Source organism: Indicator indicator, chromosome 14 (assembly GCF_027791375.1).
Source record: "Indicator indicator isolate 239-I01 chromosome 14, UM_Iind_1.1, whole genome shotgun sequence".
Taxonomy (NCBI): Eukaryota; Metazoa; Chordata; class Aves; order Piciformes; family Indicatoridae; genus Indicator; species Indicator indicator.
Genome location: NC_072023.1, coordinates 5,989,524 through 6,012,433, shown reverse-complemented (window position 1 = coordinate 6,012,433; position 22,910 = coordinate 5,989,524). Strand labels below are relative to the sequence as shown.

General features: G+C 44.1%; 1 protein-coding gene across 1 annotated transcript in view; it reads left to right on the top strand.

The window, feature by feature from the left end:
• The window catches only part of GRIN2B (glutamate ionotropic receptor NMDA type subunit 2B), a 173,253-nt gene that overhangs the window by 34,896 nt on the left and 115,447 nt on the right, over positions 1-22,910 (top strand). The window contains exon 2 of the mRNA XM_054386527.1: positions 18,183-18,781. Within this exon, the coding sequence (XP_054242502.1) occupies positions 18,183-18,781 (599 nt within the window). The remainder of the gene's footprint in view (positions 1-18,182; positions 18,782-22,910) is intronic.

Genomic DNA, 22,910 nt, shown 5'->3' with positions numbered 1-22,910 from the left:
CTGTCTCCCTCCCTCCCTCCTCCCCCATCAGAAGTGAGATGAAGCGTAGTGTGGCTAATCTGAAACTTTCTAAGCCATGGAACTGTAAATGTTTCAAAATACCTGGCTCTGGTTTATGGTGCAGGAGTGTGAGAGATCATATTTCATGAGGACATTTGTACGCAGCTGGGAGTAGCATGATCGACACAAAGTGCAATAGGGAACAAGCAGGAAGGACTGGGCAGTCTTGAGGACTACAGTGTGGAAAGAGGGTGAAATACACCAGTGTGAAGTCCAGGATCATGCACATAGACAGGTCTATAGTGCTGGGTTTGAAGCCACCGTGGTAGAACCCACACTAGATCCGAAGGACCTGAGGCACAAATTGTTTGGAGAATGCAGCACCTAACATCTTTTTCTTCTAGCTGGTCTGGGTGACTTTTCACAGCCTGCTGGCCATTATGGGAAGAGTCTTTGTTACTCCTACCAACTGATCCTAAAAACAATGGGATTATCAGTTAGAACCAAATGAAAAAGAGAAAATGTGGGAGTATTATTTACCGATGTGATGACTGAGCTTTTGATATGAGACATCAGCATAAAAGGCAATTATGTTCCTAGGTGCCAGGCAGAATATTCCCTGCCAAGGCAGGGAAATATCAGTATCATTGTAAAAGACTCTGCTGTAATTTCCTCTGTGTATAATTCTGTGTATAATTCCAGTTATCCCAATAAAAGCAAAATGGAGGCAGAAAAGTGTCTAGTTGGTAGAGAGAAGGGAGAACAGGTTTTACAAGAGGAGACTAAAATATTGTAGCTCATCTAACCTGGCAAAATGCAGGCTGAGAGAATATAAATGGCTGCCTTCCATTAAAACAAGAGTGAGAGGAAAATACCTTGGCAGTAGGAGAGCTGTTTAAAGTAAAGAGCAGCTAGTTGTTAACTGGCCAGGAATGGGCTTCAGCAGAAAGCTGTAGGTACAGCAAGGTTCTGCCCCAGCTTCCAAGCCATACAGGGAAAGCAAGAAGCCTAACCCTTGTTCCCTGAGAGCATGATAGGTTCCTGGAAAGAATAGATACGAACAGGCTGTCTGGGAGACTGGGGCTGGGACGTCCCTTCCAGACTGCTGTTTCTTAATCACATCAAACCCCATGTAGGCGCTGTGTTCTTCAGAATTAAAAGGACCTTAATTCAGTTTGGTTCAATTTTCTTCTAAGAGTTGCTTTAATTTGGAAGAACTGTGTCCATTCAAGGCTAATGTGATTTAATGAATTCATGCTAAATTCACATCTTTAGTTCATTTGGATTAATTTCTCCAATCGTTCCTCAGCAGACAACCCTTAAGACATGTAGTAGAAATGACGAAGAAATCATGAGCAGTTCAGTCCTGCTTGTGATTCAGTTCTGAGATGGCAAGTAAATTTTCTGACTGCACAGGGCCTGAAGAAACATCTGGCTGCATCTAACGTGCCTCTCCCTGGAAAGGTGCTGAGAAGCCTATGAGCACCCAGACCTGATGTCTCAGCCGTCCCATTGTGTTTCACCTCCCTACTGAGAGGGCTGAGTGGAGCCGCTGAACAGCCTGGGCTTCTCCTTCTTAGGAAGGAGTGTTAGTACTGTCCCGTGGGAAAGTGGGCTTACATGGGACAACCTGTCCCACAAGATGAAGTTGACTTTGCTTGCAAGTAGCGTTTGGCTGTAGATCCAGGGGAATGCTAGCTGCTTGGCTGTGTGCTAAAGACTTGGTGATCCTGAGGGTCTTTTCCAACCTGAATGTTTCTGTGATTCTGTGATTCCCTGGGTGTAGGGAAAATTACCTTCTTTTAAGTCCCTGAACTGTTGATGATCGTTGCCGTCTTTCAGGAAAGAACCCACGTTTGTCTGTAATGCTGTTCTGAGGGGGTTACAGCCTGACTGCAAGGAGCGCTGGTGTTTCTGTTACTGCTCTTAGCTGGTGCATCTGTATTTGCCTGCTTCTGCATGGCACATCACGAGCAGGAAATCTGTCAGCCCTAATCTGCCGGGCTTTGGGAAGCACATAAGAGGTCATCGCTGGCCTGCCCCGGCAGCGGCTGGCAGCGGCAGGAGGATTTAGCGGTGTAGAGCACGGCCGCCACAGCCAGCGCTGAGCGGGAAGCGACCGCGCTGCTGCTGCGGCTCTGCACGTTGCCATAGAAACAAAGCTGGATTCTTAATCGCGATGCGCGGGGATGTGGATGTGAACCCTCCGTCTGCTGTCCTTTTGGCCTCACCTCCTGCTGCCCCAGTCCCAGCACGGTCACAGCCACTGTGTGTCCAGCAAGTGGGAGGGGAGCTGATGTGGAGGGACCCTGTGGGGCTGCAGGGTGCAGGGGAAGGGTTTAAAGTCATCCTGAGAGGAAAGCTTTAAAATGTTCCCTGAGCTCTGGGGAGCCAAGAACAACCTCTGCTGAGGCAGTGGGGGCAAAGAGAGCCCAAGGAGTGAGCAGCAAGGCTAAGTGTCTCATGACAGCTGTGGTAGGAAGCAGCTCAAGATACTGGGGGTGCCGAGGTACTGCAGGAAGGGAGTGAGTCTTAGGGAAGTCATAGCTGCCTGGCACGGTTCACATACCTTTAGGTAGCACTCAGCAGGCTAGCTCCAGGGGTGGTATGATGGTGTCATCACAAATTTACCTTAGGGACTGTACTGAAAATGCTCTTCAGCTTAAGGGATTCAAGCTAATATTTCTGCAAGGTATTGTTGTACCTTACTAGGTTGCTTACTAGGTTGCCCAGCTTAGCTCTGGCATCTCTGATGTAGGGCTGTTGGCATTGCATAATCCAAGCATGGTTTTGAGAGGCATGGAGATGTGAGGAGGCTGTTGTTGGGAAGTTGAAGCAATGTGTTTAAAACAAGATTATGCAGATATGGGTGAGCAAAGGGGATCTCATCTATTATTTTCCTTCTGCGTTGAGTACATCAGCTGAGAAGAAAAAATTGCTAAATGAAAATCTTTTCAGTTGTAATACCTAGCCTATTCAACACCTGGAGTGAAGCACTTCAGGAAAGCCCAGAAGCTATAGCAAAAACTCTTGGCACTTCAAGAGGCACTAATCTTCCTTTGGAGTCTCTAAAGACTGCAAGATACTGTTGGGGGATCTGGTTTGGTGTCAGCTGTAGGATGGAAGAGGTTGCCTACTTACAGTCCTGAAAAATCCACTATCAAGGCTCAGTGGGAATGGGACTTTACCAGTTTATGTCTACTGCTCACATCTCAGAAAGAGGGTTTATGACCAGCCTGCTTAGAGTGTTCCTGCTGCTTCCATCTGAAATGCTGTTCATCTTTAGTTTAGACTGTAAAGCACTGGGCAGCATTGCTGCGCCTTGTTAAAACATTGCTGTCAGCATGCCCAGAGGACTGAGGGCTTCCTTTGTTGAAGTCCAAGACATGCAACAGACCTTGTGCAGCAATCATAGAGTCATTATGGTTGGAAAAGACCTCCAGGATCAAGTCCAACCTTCTACCTAACATCTATGTGCCCATTAGAGCATGTCCTGAAGTGCCATATGTACTAATTTTTTTAACACCACCTGGGATGGTGACTTCCCCACTTCCCTGGGCATCCTGACCACTCTTTCAGTAAAGAAATTCTTCCTAATATCTAACGAAAACTTTCCCTGGTGCAGCCTGAGGCCATTACCTCTTGTCCTGTCATTAGCTACTTGTGAGAGGAGGCCAACAGTAGCCTCACCAGGCTTCTAAAGGTTGTAGTGAGTAAAATAAACAGCCCTGTTTAGAAGAGCTCTGAAAAGGGTTGTGTCCAAGACCAGAAGGGCTTGGATGATTAATCTTTGCTGAAACAAAGTGCTTATGGAACGAAATGAAAATCTTCTGGGAACCCAACAATTTCCTTTTTACATAGCAATGTGCAAAGTCCCCCACAGCAGACAGCTGCAGAGGAACTCAGGGCCTTCAGAAAGCTCCCTGTAAAAAAAGGTTTAACATCCTCAGCTCTTTATGTATGGATGGACTACGTACATTTTAAAACATATGAATGCCTAACAATGTGGCCTTCCAGTGTCTGAAGGGAGCCTACAAGAAAGCTGGGGAGGGACTTTTTAGGGTGTCAGGTAGTGATAGGATTAGGGGGAATGGAAAAAAAATAGAAATGGGTAGATTCACATTGGATGTTAGAAAGAAATTCTTCCCCATGAGGGTGGTGAGACACTGGAACAGGTTGCCCAGGGAGGTGGTGGAAGCCTCATCCCTGGAGATTTTTAAGGCCAAGCTAGATGTGTCTCTGAGCAAGCTGATGTAGTGTGAGGTGTCCCTGCCCGTGGCAGGGGGCTTGGAACTAGATGATCCTTGAGGTCCCTTCTAACCCTAACAATTCTATGATTCTATGTTGCATACTTTTTCTTCCTTGGATATCCTAGAGCTACGTTATAAAGAGAGATTCCATTGGAAAGAAGGCCACTGAGGGATATTTGTAAAGGGCATGTTTACCCACTGATGAATAGAGAGGTTGTGTCCATAGCCTGTTGCTGAATGCACAAGGATCCTGATCACATTCTCAGTTTCACCTAGAGATGAGGTATGAACTTGAAGTTAGTGGGATTAGCTTGATGAGTGAAAGAGATCTATTACCAGACCTTGGAAATTACTGGGTAACATACCAAGAGCAGCTGGACACCAAACAGGCTGCAGAGCACAGGGTTAAGATCTGCCACGCAGTGTGCTTCATTCACCGAGCATGCCCACTCTGCCCAGCTTCATGCCTTGAAGAGCACCAGTGCCAAGATGATGAACGTACATAGTCCTTGAACTCTGATTCTTCTTCTCTTAGCACAGAGGAGAATGTTGTCTGAGATGAAACGTGCACAGTGAGTGCTGCAGGGTTCTACGCAGTGCAGACAGATATGTAGTGTAGGAGTGTACACAACCTGCATCCAGTGAGATAATGAAAAGGTCGAGCTTCTTGCACTAGTCACCAAGCTTGAAGAAAAGGTTTTTCAGTTCAGTACTTCTCAGGAGGCAGGTATTCAGAGGTTTTGCATGAAAAGAAGAAAAGGCACTTCTTCCTACTATCAAAACTAAAACAAAAAAAAAGAAGCTAGATGACCAGAGTGATGACATAGTCTCAGCATTAAGAATTGCTTAGCTGCACCCTAAAATAAACCTTTGTGTGGCTACCCCTTTCCCACGTGTATTCCTTCTTCTGACCTCCATAAGAGAAAGACAGTTTTGTTGGGATTTTTTTTTGTTTGTTTTATTTTTGTTGTTTGTTTTTGGTTTTGTTGTTGTTTTTCTTTTGAACTCAGATCATTTGGGTGTATGTTAATTAGGTGACTACTTGCCTCAATAAAAGATGAGTCCTGAAGGACTGTACTTCATCAGGAAGAATAAAGTCTGTTAAAACTAGGTCTCCAACGCTTACACCCACAATTTGAAGGCAGGCAAACTCTCTTCCTCTGGGCTGTGGCCAGGGCTGTGTAGTGAAACATCCTGTGTAATCCTTGGCATCTTTCTGAGAGTGCTAACCAGAGGCTTAATTAGCTCTGAACGCATGTGTGTGATGTAGACACTAATCTTCAGTAAGGCTGGACTGCACCATCACCTCATTTCACAGGGATCATTCTCAGATGCTAATCCACTTTGGGTGCTGCCAGCCTGAGTTGGAGTGGAACTGGCATATTGGAGATGAGCCACTCTGCTTGTGTATGTGTATATATATACACACCTGTATGCACTGAAGAACCTGGAGGCAGCTATGTACAGGAAGACAGGAGATAATGAGACAGAGTGATACAAAGTGGAAGGGAAAGGCAATGCATCACAGCCAATGGATTTTTCCCTTGCAGGAGGTACAGTCCTGGACATGACTTTTTTCTTTGCCCTCTCATATTTTCATTTGTTCATCTTTTGTCATTGGCCCTGGCCAGGCAATGCTCAGACTGAATAGCTTGTTTCTGCTGGCTTACTGCAGCTCCTGCTGATGCTTCCATCCACTTTCCCACTCCCCTGTTGTGCTGGAGCATGTGGTTAAGAAAGAGGACTGACAACGGGAGATGCAGGAAAACAAGATGCATCAGCTTTGCCTTTGAGTCAGTCAAAGAGCTATTTCTATACCTTACAAGCCTCACCCTGGCTTTTATTTTTTTCAGATGCTTTTGTTACTCTTATTATTAACGGCCAGCAGAGGCAAATTCTTTTGCAGCTCCATCAATCCCTTTCTTTGCTGTGCCGATCCTCAACAGAAATCTCGGTGCCTCGTGTGCGTGTGTGATCTTGAAAGAGATATGGCAGTTCAGTCCCAGCCTTGGGTTTTGTTTAAAGAAGTACAAAGCCTAATAGAGATAGAAAAATTTGAATTTGAGTACAAAAAGATAATCTTATTTATTATGCTGCTGCTTTTAAGTTATGTCAAGGGCATATTGAATATATATATGTGCAGTTAATGTGCAGGTAAGTGTAGATAAAACAGTGAATTTGATTACGTGTGCTGGCACAAAGTTAAGCTGAGGAGGAATGGGCTTGTTGACTTCCATTGCAGCCAAAAAAGAAGCACATAAATGAAACCCATAACACCCTTGCTGCAAAGTCAGATGGACTGATTCCTTTTTCCAAATCCTATTTGCCAGACTTTGAGGAGTGTAATTGCTCATGTGCTTAGATCAGGGAGAGGGATATAATGGGCCCTACAGCACCAACCATTGTAGCAACCATGAATGTGAATTGTTTCTGGAACTGTGAGGATTTTACAAGCTCTAGCTCTTCAAGTCTCCTATGGTCCAGTCCTTTAATAAAAACAACTTGCAATTCATTGGAGCTCAAAAATGGCTTTTCCTTGAATAGAAGGCTTGACACAATTTCTGCCTCAGTCTCATAGCAGCAAGGGGTATGGCAAATGAATGCTAATCATCAGAGCAAATAAAAGGATCTAAGAGCTACGATCCCAATACAAAATAATAGTAAGCAATAATTTAGCAGGTGTGGATTTGGCAGAACATCCTGCAAACATTTGGATGGGCATGTGTACGTGCAGGGGACTTCATACAATTGTGAGTCTTTTAGTCTATAAAGCTGTAGGAAACTTCCTGTTGTGTTTCTGAGACTTAATAGATGGGAGCTTAAGAAGAACATTTGAGGAGGGAGTTTCTTTCCTTTCTAATATCTGTGTAAATAACTCCATGTGCTTTTTTGGTCTCAAAGTCTCCACAGTGGGGAAGAGGAGAATCGATAATAATTTAAAACTTTGTGAATCAATTAGATGAGCAAGACAGGCATGACCACAGCTCTCCAACAGAGGCACTGCTTGCTGGCTGATCAGGAAGGAGAGCTGGGTAGGAAGAACATAGGTATTGTGTGGTGGATTGAAAATTCCCCCCCAACATTGAATTGCCAGACCAGCTCAGTTGGAAGCAAATGAAGTTGTATTTACAAGCAAAACTACATTCTACAATGAAATGCAATGAATATGCACAAAATATACAATATTTACAGGTATTTACAATTGATAAACAGTACAAGACCCCCCCTGGACAAACTAGGGGAGCTAATAACTTCCCCTTCCCTGTTCCCATGCTTTCATCCATCCTGGAGCATGAGAGATAACTAGCTCTGGCCAAAGCCAGCTGATGGGGATCAGGCCTTCAAGCACAACAGATGAGGCTGCATATTGAAATCCTCGTTCATTGTTCCAGCTGAGGACTCTAGTCACACAGTGACAGAGTCACTTTCCAAAGCAGGGGCTGAATCCAGAGTACAGGCCCAAAGGTTAAGGAATCCACCTCTGGTTCTTCTCCTCAGGCTTAGAGAATTTGATACCAGGAGGAGTGTCACCATGGCGATGAAAGCCAGGATTTTAACTAGTTCACTCTCCTGACATGACAGCTCTACTGGACCTGAGCTGGAGCTTCCAAACAGTACCAACACATGAATACCTTAGGGCCAGCTCATGATTTGTGTGCCTTGTGTTGCCTGGTGCAGACATACATGCTATGTGCTAATGAGACAGCTGTTTGCCAGCAGCCTGTCAAAAGCAAACTGGACCAGGGTACTGTTTACTTTATGCCCAGTCTCTTTCATGCTGTCATGGCAGTATAAGGGAGGTGGCAAAGTCCCTCATAAAATGCACCACACAGAGCTGCTTTCTTGCCTGATCCAAAGCAAAGGTTTGACATTGCTCCTGTTCCAGTCCATGCTGGAAAACACAGGTTGGAACAAGCTGGGGTGGGTCAGGTTTGGGAGACCTCAGAGTGGGGAAGAGGTGTATTTTGAGCAAGCAACACCTCCTTTCCAGAACGATAGGATCTGATTTGGAGGGTGCAGGTGAGTTGTGTTGGATCCTCACAATGTCAGGAAGTTGAATATGAATTGGCTGAATGCTTTTTCCTATGGTTAAGAGAATTCTTTCTGACTTTTGTTGTGTCCCTTTCCTGGCAGGAAGCCAGTGACCTGGGCTAGCAGTTCTTGTGGGACTGAGTGAGCAGTGTGAATACAGGGAAGCAAGGAAGGCAGCACATGTGCTTCACTTCTTCCTCTCACAGCACATAACAAAACAGCACCAAGGAGCACCAAGGCAGTCAGGAGCCAGCCCTGGAGAAGGAGGCCTGGGTGGGCATGCTGAGGAGAAATCTTGACCTGACTCCTGCCTGCTCCTACTTACCTGACACAGGGTCCAAGTGGGTGGTCCATCAGCCCTGCTCTTCTTCTTGAGCATCTCTGAAGTTCCAGCAGGCTGCTGGGGGATGAGTACCGCTTTGGGGTGAGGGTAGTGACACCCAACCCCAGCTATCACAGCCTCTGCTGTGCCCCACATGGAGCTGCAGGGAGCAATGAGCTAAAGCTCTTGCAAGGAGCTTATGGCCGTGGCTGCATTACTTGTTTGTGGTTGCCAGGGAAACTCTGCTGGTGACTGGGACCAAGCATCAATTTTGACTCTCCTAGAGAAGAGGCAGCCAGGTATGGGACAGTGAGAAATCTGGAGTCCATGTAATCATGTCAGATCTCAGCCCTCTGGGTTTGTCCCCTTGCTAGAGAGCTCTCCCATTTTAAGTAAGGTTTGTGGGTGGGGTTTTTTTTGGATTTTGCTTCTGAGTAAAAGCATTGCTTATTTCCTACTGGGCAGAAGAGATGAGGCTGAAGCCTTTTACTGCTCCTTGCCTTAAGGAAAGTAGAGGGCACATATACACAGACTTTGCCTCCACTTGCTCTCTGAGGCAAGCCAGCTCTGACCCAAAAGGTATGTAAGCTTCATCAATGCACTGAAAATTGTCTAAACTGGTTAATAAGGCCAGCCTCTAGGAAAAGATTAAACCCTGGTACAAAATTACCTTAAACTGACTGCTTTGCTTCAGCTGTGGTCCAGCAAGCTCAGAGCATGGGCACAGTCCACTTCACTCTATCCACACAGGCTGAATAGACCTTGGCATCATCAAGACTGTAGGTGCCATGTGTTAAGATGCAGAGCAACAAACAGCCATGCCCACAGGAGGTTAATGTCTAAGCAATGCAGAATTTGAAAGGAGGTATCACTACTTCATGAGACAGAAGGGGAATGGAGGCCCTTATAGACACGCTGACTTGTCCACAGCTGGACCATGGCAAGAGGTCTTCAGCTCCTGAAAGGCTCAGAAGATGCAATGCTGAACTTCTAGGGCTTATCTAAATAGAACATTTGAAGACTTGTCTCATAATAAGGTTTTCTCATAATAAGAGACCAAAGGCATACTTGATGAAATGGAACAGCAGTTAATTTAGAATTTATAAAAAGAACTAGTATTTCACCCTGGATAGCTGATTTGAGAAATTTATTCCATGACATCTTGCCAAATACTGTAACAGGACTTTTTAAAGAGTGCTGGATAGTTTTATGACTGCTATTGATTAATATGGCTATATCAGTGACACCCTATTCAGCTAATAGTCAAAATTTAGTCCTTAGTCTGGAGGGTAAGATGGCCAGAAAAGAAGACCCAGGCAAACACGATGATGTAATTGGATGGATGAGTAATGGTGCAGTTTGACTTTCCTCTAGCTGTTTTGGGCTGGCAATATCAGGCTGTCAAACTTTCCTAGTGGGCTTGTCTGAGGCTGCACTGTGCAGGCTGCCAGCATGGTGTAACAGTGGCACCTGGTAGTCAGAATCTACCCAGAGTGACCCGTGGTTTACTCCATCCATGTAAGCTCATCAAACAAGGAAGCACACACATACAGAGGTGAAAATGGAAATGCAGGAAGCCTGGTGTGAAAACTGTTTATCCTGGCAGCTTGTGAATTGCCTTTTCCCCTTCATGAAAAAGTGCTGGCATCCATAGGTGATGCTCTGAGAAGCTGCTATGGCATAACATCATATACTAGCCTGCTTTGGCCAGCAGCTGTGTATAAAATTCACAAATGATGCACTCTCCTTAGCCAAACGACTTTTGGACTCTTTCATCTTTTTTATTAATTTCATGTGGTATGGAGTGAAACACTCCCCAGATGAAGATGACAGAATTTAGGGTATCTTCTGTCTTCCTCCGTTGGAAAACGCTTAGAACGAGTGATTTCTATAGACCCTTAAATGGAAAGTGGAAATCAGCTTTTCTCAGCCCTTGAGTCATCTTTAATCAGAGACCTTTTTATTGCAGCTCTCAGGAATTCCTTGGTGCTGCAGCACTTAGACAGTTGCCCCCGTGCCAGGGCTCTGCAGCAGATGTTTCTGCTGCTACAGAGGGATCAGTGTCCAAGCCATGACTGGGGTCTGTGTATATGATAATAACTTATGTGTATAGGTAATGTCATTGTACTTGTGAGTCTTGGCACATTTGTTACCATTTACCAGGGTAACAAAACCAAGCAGCTCCAGCAACTCTATAGACTTCATAATACAGGTATTCTCAATAGTTACCAGGGATTGTGGCTTCCAGAGAAGACCTAGAGAGTGAACAATCATTCTCCTGATTGCTAGGTCTGTGCCTTCTTTCTTGGTCACTTGTATGCCCTGCTTAGTAGGGGGAAGAGGACAGCAACATGCACTCCTGAAAGAGAGGGATCTTACAGCCCTCCACTAACTCATTGCAGGATGTCCTACCCACCTTTCCATCAGTAGGGACTCTGAACTGGGGTTTTCCCTTCACTGTGCTCACTTCTCTGAGCTCTGTATCCTTCTGTCAAGTAATACTAGCAATGATCAGCACTTATGATGAGAACAAGGGAGGGAACTGATAAATGCCATGGTTATATAAACCACGCTTCTGCGTCTTACAAATGTGAACTTCTCACTGATGGCACGTTCCCAGGGCAGCTCTGAGGATTTTCACCAAGCACGATCCACTCATCAGTGAATCAGAGCACTGGGGAAGGATTGAAGGAGGTCATCTGCTCCATCTGCTGTCCAAGCCAAAATGGGAAATATCCTAGGGAACCAGATCCAATAAGACAAGAAAGGTTTTAAATCCTACTAACTAGTATCGATTAGGCAGAGAGGTATTGATATACTTTAACCTTACTTTGAATAGGTTATGCTGTCTATTTATGGAAATGTGATCAACTATGAGAGTGAGAGACACAGAGATGCTCTTCTAGATGCTACTTCTACCACAGGAACATTGTGCCATGGCTCTAATGTCACTGTGCTCTCATAGTTTCTACTGCAAGCACTCAAGGAAAGGACTTGCACGGGATGAAGCAGCATGTAATGTTAGAGAGTTTTGTTGTATTGGGTCACTGAAAACTGAAAAAAAAGAATTACACGTGGGGGCAAAATATAAACAGGCAGAACATCCTGACTGCAGGCTTGCCTGAGGCAGTGATGCATTTGTGGTAAGAATAACTAGGAGTAAATAAACACTTAAGCAACAAAGATCCTGATTTCCTGTCAAATCTATTATAACAAATGGGACTCAGAAATATAGAAAATTTAATTATAAGTCTTTGAACTGTTGTGGCATTTTCCATCACGAACAATAAAACTCCCACTGAATCAGGTATCCCACCAGGACTGTGACAAATAGGTACGCAGTGGTGGCTCAGTTTTGAAGGAAAGAAAAGCATAGAAAGGGAAATTAAGGTCTGTGTTTTCCCAGAAGTTATTTGGTGCTTGCTCACTCCATTTTGTCTCCACAAAATATGTGATAGGCAGTGCTGAACACTAAACAAGAGGCAGCTCTGTGTGATTTGTCTGCAGGTCATAGAGGAATTTTGCAAATCAAGTCTGTAGTAAAGACACATGAACAGCTTTTCTTCTAAATCAGGAAAATGAGAAGAGGGCTTTGGGAAGTGATAGTGGCCTGAGTCATTAGGACCTTATAGAATTCTGTCATGACCTGATTTCCCAACCCAACCCTGGGTAGTGAGGAGGTCATGCTGGGTTAAAAAAATTCTCTTGGAGTGAGTGAAGGTGAATGGACTCCAAACAGCTGATGAGCTCTGTTTATGTGATCCAAGGAGCCTGATGAGAAAGATCTTGGTCACATGTGTCTTAAAGACGTGTGCTTAGACAAGAGGAGAAGGAAATAGTAAGAAAAAGGAGAGAAGAGAGAGAGGGAGGGAGAGACATAAGTCACAGAGAAACAGGATCCACCCTTGGATCCAGTGATGTCTTCAGGAGATTTGTCCAAGTTCTTTGGTGGCAGATGTACATCCAGCAGGGGCCCCTCCCAATTCACAAGGGGAGCCCATACGGATTTGCACAAGGCCCCTCCAGTGTAACGCCTGCACAGGGCTTTCCAAGGCCCAGTTGCAGTGGTTTAGAGCAAGGAAAAGACAGAATTCCACCAATGCAGAAGTTCTCTTCCCATTGTTAAACCATCTACACGAACAGTTCTGGCCAGTAGCTCCAGAGAGGAAGTCATTGAGAGCTACTGAGGGCCATCAAAAGCCATTGCCTTGTGTATTCAGGTCAGGTATCCCTGCACGTTGTTTGAGACAGTAGAAGGTCTCACAGGATCCCTTTTGCAAACCAGGAAGGAAGGGAAGGACAGACCTCAGTTTTTAGATTATGGTTGCACAGGAATCTTAATGCATCAGCAAGTGGGGTAAGAAATATTGCTGTTTCCAAAAGCCTACTAAAAAGGGGCTACTCCCAGCACAGCATAAATTGTGTTTCTCCTGCATCCACATGGAGACAGCAGCCTAAGGAATTTTGCAAAAGCATGATTTACTTTTCCAAATCTTAGAAAACAACACATGCTTTTGATTTGTTCCTCACTCAAATTCCTTGTGCATGATTTAACATACCTGGCCCTGGTGAGACCTGGCATTTGGACTGGAGCTAAAGAAATTTGCCACCAGTACCAAAAAACCTGTTGGGAGCCCAGAAATGGGAGGATGGTGCACAGAACCAGACTGCATTCAGGTAAGTTGCACAGAGGAATCGTTAACATGCTGATCTTCTCATTCCCCATGATGGTATGGTGGAATGCTCTCTGGTTCTTGGAGATGACTCTCCTACTGCAGCAAGTTTTGAAGATCCTGTGTTCCTCTGCTTTAGGGGTGTTCTTAAACCTGCTCCACACGAGGGAACAGTTTTGTTTTGGATAATAGGATGTTGTTTGTGAGGCAGTAATTGCTTTTGCTTGCCTGGGGAATCCAGAGAGGCTGTAAGGAAGGAACTTGTGAGAAAAGCACCCTGGGGACCTCTCCTGCCACATCTGAGGTAAATGGTTCGTTAAATGGCAGTGATGGTGCAGCTGCAGGAGGGCTCTTGGAGAAGTCACCTGCAGCCTTGCTGGGGGCTTGCATCCAGAGTGTGGGGGGATCGGACCTTGGCCTTGCTTCTGAGAAACTGAAGGCCCTGGGCAACCAAGAGTTGGTAGCAATAATGCATGGCTGCTCTCTAAACCTTGTGCCATCTCCACAAATCCTCTTCCTTCCACCTAGGAACCAACCATGAGTCTCCAAAGGAAGGCTTTATGGTGAGTGCTTTCGAACTTTCACCATGTGCAATCCAGCCTCCTCATCTGGGGGGTTAAGTGTGCAGGAGGTTCCAGGAAGCCATTCTTGTCCCAGTAGCAGCAAACTCTGAGCAGATTTTCTGTGGGAAGCCATCTGTTAGCTGGGGAGTGGTGCTGTGTCAATTGATCGGCTCCAGCTCAGCTCAGCACAGCAAACTACCGATTCCTGACCTTGCAGGGTGACAGCGCAGGAGGAGCATTAGGATCTCTGGAGGTATTAAGATCCCGTAGCAGAGCTTCTATTCTTTCAGACCGAGTAAGGGAGACCCTGCAGCACCTTTCTGTCTCTTTCAGCGGTTTGCTATGAGAAGCCTGGGCTTGCAGATGAAAGGGCTGTAGGAGAAAGACAAGCTTTTCCTTTAGCCAGGGGATTGTATTTCACATGGATGATGTGTAGTGTGAGGGGCTGCTTCTGCTTTGAACTCAGCCTATCCTTATCCCAAACCTAGGAATCTGTCTCCCAGTGGCAGTGCCGACTGTTCCAGTGTGAAAAGGAGAGGTGGAGGGCATGAAATTTCTGCAGAAGAAAAATAGGAGCTTGTAATGTTCTGTAAAAACTTTCATGTCTGGAGGGGTAAAATATTTCTTTTTGGTTTTAGATTGCAATAAATATTTGTATGGGGTTTATATGTGCAAAAATGATACCTTCCCCTACTTATTGATATCTCCAATTTAAAAGCTTTCAGTGTGACACCACAGTTGGATCAAATTCCTGCTTTGATAGCCCTGTGGTTCTCTCAGTTTAGGTCCCTCTCTTTCTCCTGACCTACCATCAGGTGTGTTAAAAAAAGAGAAGAAGGAAATTGTGGCTCTCAGGTAGACTTCTTAATTTGCTTTTTGTGCCCCAAAAGGTACTTACTGAGACTCCCATCCAGCTCTATCAGCAGTTCTCCTGATTTATTATGAGGGACACTTTCCTCTACACTGTGACTGTTCTTCCTCCCTCGTCCCTCTCTTTTCAGAGTGCTGAGTTGGTTGGGGAATGAAAATCATTTGGCTAGCCCAAGTATTGGGGTGATTAAGTGCCAAGACACATCTTGGCAAGCCAAAAGCTAGACTGGCTCACACCCTCTAAATGTTCTCAGTTTGAATAGAAGGTACCTCTTTTTGCTGCTTCTATAATAGAAAAGCAAGCAGTTACTCAAGAGTTTGATTTAAGGAGGGGTCTTTACATGTCTTGGTGGAGAGGAATTGTTTAGCTGGGTTGTTGTCCTGAGTTAACACAGCCTGGTCTTGCAAGCCCCCTTCTCTCCCCACACGACTGGGAGGTAAGGTAACACACACACACACACACACACACCCCCACACACACAGAGAGAAACCCTCTGGGTTGAGATAAAGAGTAATGGAAGTGATACAAAGCACAATTACCTTAGCCTATTTGCAGCAACATGCAGAAGCCAGTCCAGTGGAAAGCACCAACACTCCAAACCCCAAGAACCAGAAGCAGCAACTAGAACAGGAAGCCTCTAGTGTTACAATCTGAACTTCAAGCCTTCTGGCACTTTGCTCCATCCAGAGCTTTCATTTTGAAGCTGGCATGATGGTACTGAATATCAGCAGATTCAACACAACCCCTGACAGTTCTGATAAAGCTATGGATTTGGTGTATTGATTTTTGATGTTCTGATGCACTCTGGTTCGTAAGGAATCATGATCTCTTTTCCCTTTGTGGTCAAATTCCCTTCAACAGTTGAGCTATACACTTGTGTGTGTGGTCAGATGTTCCCAAAATTCAAAAGGTCTTGGACTTTCAGCTAGAAACTGGGAATTTGCAGTCTGTTCAGAGGTTCTTATAGGTAAGCATAGAAAAGGTTTTGGTGAATTTAATATAAAAATTAATGCTACAAATTGATGTAGCTGTCTTGCCTTTACCTGTAATGCTAAGGCTAGCATTCAGTTCAGTACAGGTGGCTTTCAAAGGCACAGGGTAATGATAGGTATTGGAGCTGCCTGTTCAGGCTGTCTTCAAACTCTGACAGGTGCTGTGACAATCACATAGTCTTTCTTCTGGCTTTCTGGATTTTTTCCATAAGCTTTAAAGAAAAGGAAGTATCTCTATATTGAAGGAGTAATTTCTGTTCTTGAGCACAATTCTGGGAGAAGGGGATGAATTCCAGTGATAGGAACTATGATGTTTGCCACAGATTGAGAGGCTCCTCTGCGGCTCCTGGCTTTTTTGACTAGTCTCCAATTTGTTGCTGTTTTCTTTTTATTTTATTTTTTCTTTCTCTTTTTCTCCTCTCTTTCTTATTTTTCTTTTTTTTCCCCCCTATTTGCTTTTATGTTTTCTTTTTACTTTCCCCTTTTCTTTATTTCTGTCTTTCCCTTTTCTTTATTTCTGTCTTTTCCTTTTCTTTATTTCTGTCTTTTCCTGTTCTTTATTTCTCTCTTTTCCTGTTCTTTATTTCTCTCTTTTCCTGTTCTTTTTCCTCTTTTCCTTCCCTTTTCCCCCCCTTTCGCTTTCCTTGTTTTTTCCTCTTTCCCTTTCCTTGTTTTTTCCTCTTTCCCTTTCCTTGTTTTTTTCTCTTTCTCTTTCCTTCTTTTTTCCTCTTTCCCTTTCCTTCTTTCTTCCTCTTTCCCTTTCCTTCTTTCTTCCTCTTTCCCTTTCCTTCTTTTTTCCTCTTTCCCTTTCCTTGTTTTCCCCTCTCTTTTCCTGTACATTTATTTTTCCAATGAGCAAAAAAAAAAATCCCTAGCTGTAATTTCACAAGTGGGTGGTGAGCTGTGTGGAGGAAGTGCACAGAGTTTAATCACCAAACCTCAGAAGAGAGGCATAGGGCTCTGTGAGCAAGACTCTTCTCTATAGGATGTGACCCATAGGGGGTTTAAGAAATTAAAACAAAACCAGCTTCAGCCTGGGTGCAGGATCAGAGTTTGTTTTCTGGATTTGCCATGCTATGGCATATTTTGTCAATAAAGAAAATTTCTATAGGAAATCAAAACCATGTGTGGGAAAAAAAAAAAGGATGGATGGATGGATGATGAACTGACATCCCTCTTGAAAACCAGCTTTACCTGCCACACTGTGGCAGAGTAAATTTATTAGAGAGATGTTCTAAATGTGAATATCTTCAGGTATTTGCACACTGAAATTTCCCAGGTCTAAACCTGCTGACTATCTCCTTTTGGTTCTCTGGTTCAGCTCTTCTAGCTCATTGAGAGAAGACAGAGCTGCTATCTTATTTCCAAAAGTGATTATTTGATTTGGAGAACTTCCTCATTATAATGGGAATCTCTGCAGAGAGTTATCGTTTAATTCTGCCTTTGTTTGTTTGCTTGTTTGTGATCCAATCCTACTCTACCCAAGTCAGTGGGAGTTTGTGGCTGATTTTAAAAAGTAAAAGATCAATCCATAGGAAAGCATACTGGGAAAGGTTTTCTCCATTTTTTCCATCCTGAATTTGGCAAAAGTAGGGATTTGGATTCTCAGCATCTGTCACAAATTTGAAAGCCTGATATCTTGTGAAAGCCCAAGATGAAAAAGTCTTGCATTATACCATTGGAGAGCTGAAATCTGTGCAGAACTCCCATTGAGTTTTGGAGGTTATAAAATGGTACAAATTCTGATTTCTGCAAAGACAAACCTGCTGTGGTAGGAAGATATGAAAGCTACAGCAAAAGAAATACTGAGCTGACATTTCTCTAAAACACAGTGTGACCAAAACCCCATGATAATTTAGAGTTTTTTTTTTTTTTCATTTTAACATGTTTTATGATGTTCTGGGACTGAGTCTTCACAACTGTAGCATTCTGTGCTACTGCTTGTTTTGAGAAGAGTTTGCAGTCGAGTCCCTCAGAGCTATTTCAATGATTTTTACCTACTCTTCAGTCTGGATACTCAGATTAGATTGACTGTCCCAAACTAAATCAAAACCAAAGCTGCTGTGAATCCTGTTTATATTACATAAAAGGTGATGATAATTTCTTGATTATCTTAGCTGGTAATTTTTACAGCCATGAAATATTTTGTATATATTTTCTTTTTCTGGCCTCACTTGTGTACCACTTGTTCCCTGTCTGTTAGAATCATGCCTAACGTTTGAAACGTTTAAGTCATTTTGGCAACCTGCCTTTAAAAATAAAAGAAGAACAGCTGGTCATAAAAAGATTTTTACTTCCTTCCCACTGCTTCACTTAAATTTTTTAAAGTTAAAAATTCTTCAGCTCTGGCCAGGACATGAAGTGTAAGTTTCTGGCTGTGTGCCTTCCCGCTCCATGTTTAACGGGTTGACTAGGAATGCTGTTTATTTCCTTTGACCTATTCTTGTTTTCTTTTTCTCTCTTTGACTTCTTGTTGTAGGATGAGTCATCCATGTTCTTCCAGTTTGGCCCATCAATAGAACAGCAAGCCTCTGTCATGCTCAACATAATGGAAGAATATGACTGGTACATCTTCTCCATTGTCACTACTTACTTCCCTGGTTACCAGGACTTTGTGAACAAGATCCGGAGTACCATTGAGCACAGTTTTGTGGGTTGGGAACTGGAGGAGGTCCTCCTGTTGGACATGTCCCTGGACGATGGGGACTCAAAGATCCAGAACCAGCTCAAGAAGCTCCAAAGCCCTGTTATCCTCCTCTACTGCACAAAGGAAGAGGCCACCTACATTTTTGAGGTGGCCAACTCTGTGGGTCTGACAGGCTATGGTTACACGTGGATCGTGCCCAGCCTGGTGGCAGGGGATACAGACACAGTGCCATCCGAGTTCCCCACCGGGCTCATCTCTGTCTCATATGATGAATGGGACTATGGTCTTCCTGCCAGAGTGAGGGATGGAATAGCCATAATCACCACGGCTGCTTCTGATATGCTGTCTGAACACAGCTTCATCCCTGAACCCAAGAGCAGCTGTTACAACACCCAGGAGAAAAGGATTTACCAGTCCAACATGCTCAACAGGTAAGGGAAGGGACTAGCCTGATAAAAGAGGGGTCACAGAGGACCTCTGAGGCCAAAATCATTCTTCTGGGTCATGTGACACTTTGGGGCATTGGGCAATGTTGGCCAGATTCTGGGCAAGGGGAAGCGTGCCGATGGTGGGACCTGTGTTACTGTTTGTCATGAGTGGCAGTACTGTCACCCTGTTAGAAAGCCTCCATGCAACACAGGGGGCAGCCAGCAGGAGCAACAGGAACAAGGCAGGCATAGTGCAAAAATCTAAGTGTGCCCCTCCATGCCCCAATTTTTACTTTTGTAACAGCACTGAACTTCTTGGAGGTCTTTGTATGAATGGGTCTGTAACTCCCAGGTGGGTTCTTGCTACAAGCAGTGGGGATTTTTGTATTGAAATTTAGAAGGCTCCAGGTTCTCTTCCAGGCACCAGCACTATGGAAGCAGGTGTCCTTTAGAGGTGATAGTTGTTTAATGCACCTGGAATAGTTTCATTGCATCTTTTGTCTGAGAGCCATGTGTCCTGCTGCCCATTAGCTCTGAATTATAGGAGAGAAGGAAGTGCAAAGATATCTACAGAACTAAGAGATGCAGAGAAAGTTAGTCAACAGCTCTGTTCAGCTTCTGCTTTCTACTTGAAGCCTTTAAAGCCCTTGGGTGTCTTAAGAATACTTAAGTATTATTTGTGCTATCACCCAGCTTGTTGGCATCTTGTTGGCCATTGTCTGCTGTGTTATCTGGGTTCCATTCCCTCTGGAGCACATTATGCAGAGACCCTGGGCCCTTCCATCAGAAGTACAAGTTTTTTCTAGATGGAAAAGAGAATTTTAAAATAGGGAAAACCTGTTTGAATGAACATCTTCTGTTGATCCAGATTCAGATTTGCTGAAGAAACAGTGCTAAGGTACCTGTTTAAGGTCATAGAGAAAGCCTGTGGTGGAACAAGCTCTAGAACAGCACTCTGATTGCTAGATCTTCCTTTCTGTCCCAGCTGGAGTTTGAATGTCGCTAAGCAACCCAGATAACAAGACTGGGAAGAACTGGGGGAGGTGGTATCTGCAATTAGCCAGATGCCCCTGCCTTAGTCAGCTGTCATTCTCTAGTATTTTACATGCAAAAATCTTGGGCAAATTTTGTACCAGGACAAGGGGAATCCAGGCAGTAGCCGTCTGGAGAGGTGACCACAGTGCTCAGCATTTTGCTCATTTGTCATGATGAATCAGGGAACAGAGTAAATGTAATGGATTGGTTTGCATGCTGTCACCCTTCAGTGTCAGCTGTACTAGGCAGAGGGACTGGCAGACAAGAAAGCAGGTTTTCCTTTGCCTGAAAGGTGGGGACTGAAATAAAAGTCTGTTCTTTGACCCATTATTATTGTCATCCATAATACTATCTGCTATTTACTCTCTTTCTCTATGATCCATTGACATATTACCAGGTCTTGTTGCCTTTACTTCCTCTTCCTTTTGTTTTATGCAAGCCTTGGAACAACGAAGAGTGCCCAATGCTTTCAGTTTCCTTCCCAGCTAGGTTTAGGGGTAAGGTGTGGTTTGTGATTAAATGATTAAGCAGAGAAAATATATGCAAAGGTATCAGAAATGGCACCAAGGCAGGCTGTTGCTTTGCCTTTCCAAATGAATAGGGATTTTCAGGAGGAGCTGTGATGTATCTTTCCAGCAGTTTTCTGGAAAATAAAATGTTGTTACTTGCCATGTGGTCACAGAATCACAAAATGCCAGGTTGGAAGGGACCCCAAAGATCATCTGATCCAACCTTTCTGGGTAATAGTCTAGTTCAAATGAGATGGCCCAGCACCCTGTCAAGCTGTCCAGTGTAGGGGAATCCATTACTTCCCTTGGGAGATTCTAATGGTGAAAACCCTTCTTCTGGATTCCAATTGAAACTTCCCCAGGAGTAACTTGTACCCATTGCCCCTCGTGTTTCCCATGTGACTCCTTGTAAGAAAGGTGATGCAATGTTCTGCAGAGACCTTCTGCTAACTTATTCAGTTGACACCATATTAGCCTGTGCAAAACATGATGCCCATAGATCTGCACTGTTTCAGGGACCCAATGTCTCTACATTGCACTTCTTTGCTTGCATAAAAGTCCCCAGCTCACCGAATCTTGACTCTCTGAATATGACAGTATTGTTGTGCAGCATAGACATGCCCTCAAGCCTGGGCACCCTATATGAAAGCAGTTCTTGCCACTTTTGAAGGTATTAGCTTATTAGCTTCATGGCCCAAATTATGCTGTTCCTTCTCCATTGTCTGCTTTGGGTACACAGCATTCACAGGAATGACTGCAGATACATGTAGATATACCCAGCATAGTTTGGGTGCTGACATTAGTCTTGCTAAGATGTAGAGTCAATTAGTTCATGCCAAGCTCCATTCTGCCACTGCCTAGATTGCTGCAGGCACCTGAGCTAGCTCAGAAATAATTACACTGTGTTGCAGTTGCTTCTGTGAGTGCAAATATTCAATTTTCCTCCAACAGCACTGGTCTGTTCTCTGTCTGTCTGGGGTTCTGCCCTCCCCAAATGCTGCCACCCTGTCCCTACTTCCGAGTGAGGCAGTTAAAAATTGTGACTTCAATGAGTTAGGTGCTTGGTTTTCCATTCAAATCAAATTACTTTGGGGCACCTTTTGATGTGTAAAAGCTAGTGGTGTCCAAAATCAGCCACTGCCTTTACAAATCCAAAGTTTCAATAGCAATGTGATGGCTTCAAGCTTAGCCTTAGCCTGGAATCTGGACAGAAGGCAGGGTAGAGGAGAGGAAGAAGTGGATAGAAGAAACATGAAGATACAAGATCACCTCACTGAACCAACACCTACAGAGATTCATGGCTGTAATCTGTGTTCATGCCTTTAAGTCCCATTGAATTGTCTGGAGTTTTCTATGTGCTAAGCTTTAAACCTCTCCTGATATACTTTGTTTATCTGGGGTATTACAGGTTCTGCAGACCTGGCTGCTTTATATCTTCCCCTTCCACTTACTAAGATCGCACAGCGTTTGTGCATTCTATATAGCAGGCAGGAGTGCAGCAGGCAGCAGTCCCTGCCTGTCTGGGACATGGCCTGTCTTTCTTTGGATTGGACTGAAGGTTCTGGAAAACTAATTTTAGTCCTGCCTTGGACCTGGTAATACTATATTCAGCCATCTGCATCTTACAGTTCTCCCTCTACATGCCTACACAGAACAGAGAAATGTATGTACGTGGGCTTGATATCTAGGGAGATTGCAAAGTGTATGTGACCTCAGGTAATGCATCACCATGTAGCTGGTGTTTCAGAAACTCTTGAAGTTAATCCAAAGTGGTCCAATTTTCTTCAAATCCATAGCTGAGAGGCAAAGAGATGAAGGAATTTTCCCATTTGCCCCATTCATCGGAGAGTGACACATCCACCTGAAAAAATGGGTAATTTGGTTCAGCTGGGGCACTTCCGACACTAAGACTGTGAATTAGTCATTTCCCAAGATCTGCCTTTGATCCCTGACCATTTCTTAGAATTTTTTTTTTTTGCTTTCTTTATGAAAAGGTAGAGGTTATGAATGCAGCTAAAATCAAATGGCCTTGCTCGATGAGAAATCAATTGGTGGCTGAGCAAGGTGTAAGGAGAAAATCAGCTGAATGTTTCTCAGCTTTAGAAAGAAAGCTGAAGTTTTTTGTTGTCTTTCCCCCTTCTTCCATTGTCCCTCCAGTTTGGTTTTGCAAGTGCTTGTGCAAAGTTTCCCTCAAAGTGTGGCTGCAAGAAGAAAAAGAAACAAGGCAGTTACCTAAATGCCATTTCTTGCCAATGTAGATGTTTGGTCTGCATCTTCCTGTATTAATAATGGTCTCATAGCAACTGTTTCTTGTCTGTCTTGAAACTGACTCTCTTTTGTGTTAAGCCAGGCCTGCAGAAGTATGATCACGACCACTGAACATTGCAGATTTTGTCATAGAAATGAGCCCAATGACTGAGACAACTGACTAGTAGCAAAGTAATGCTTCAAGGAAGATTTGTTCTGCAAGAACTGTCAGTTGCATTTTTGAGTGATTCTTGCAGAATTTTTCCTCTAGTGAAGGGTTTACCTCAATTTATGCTGATAATAGGCTTAGGTGATTATTTTGAATCCAAACATCCAGGTGC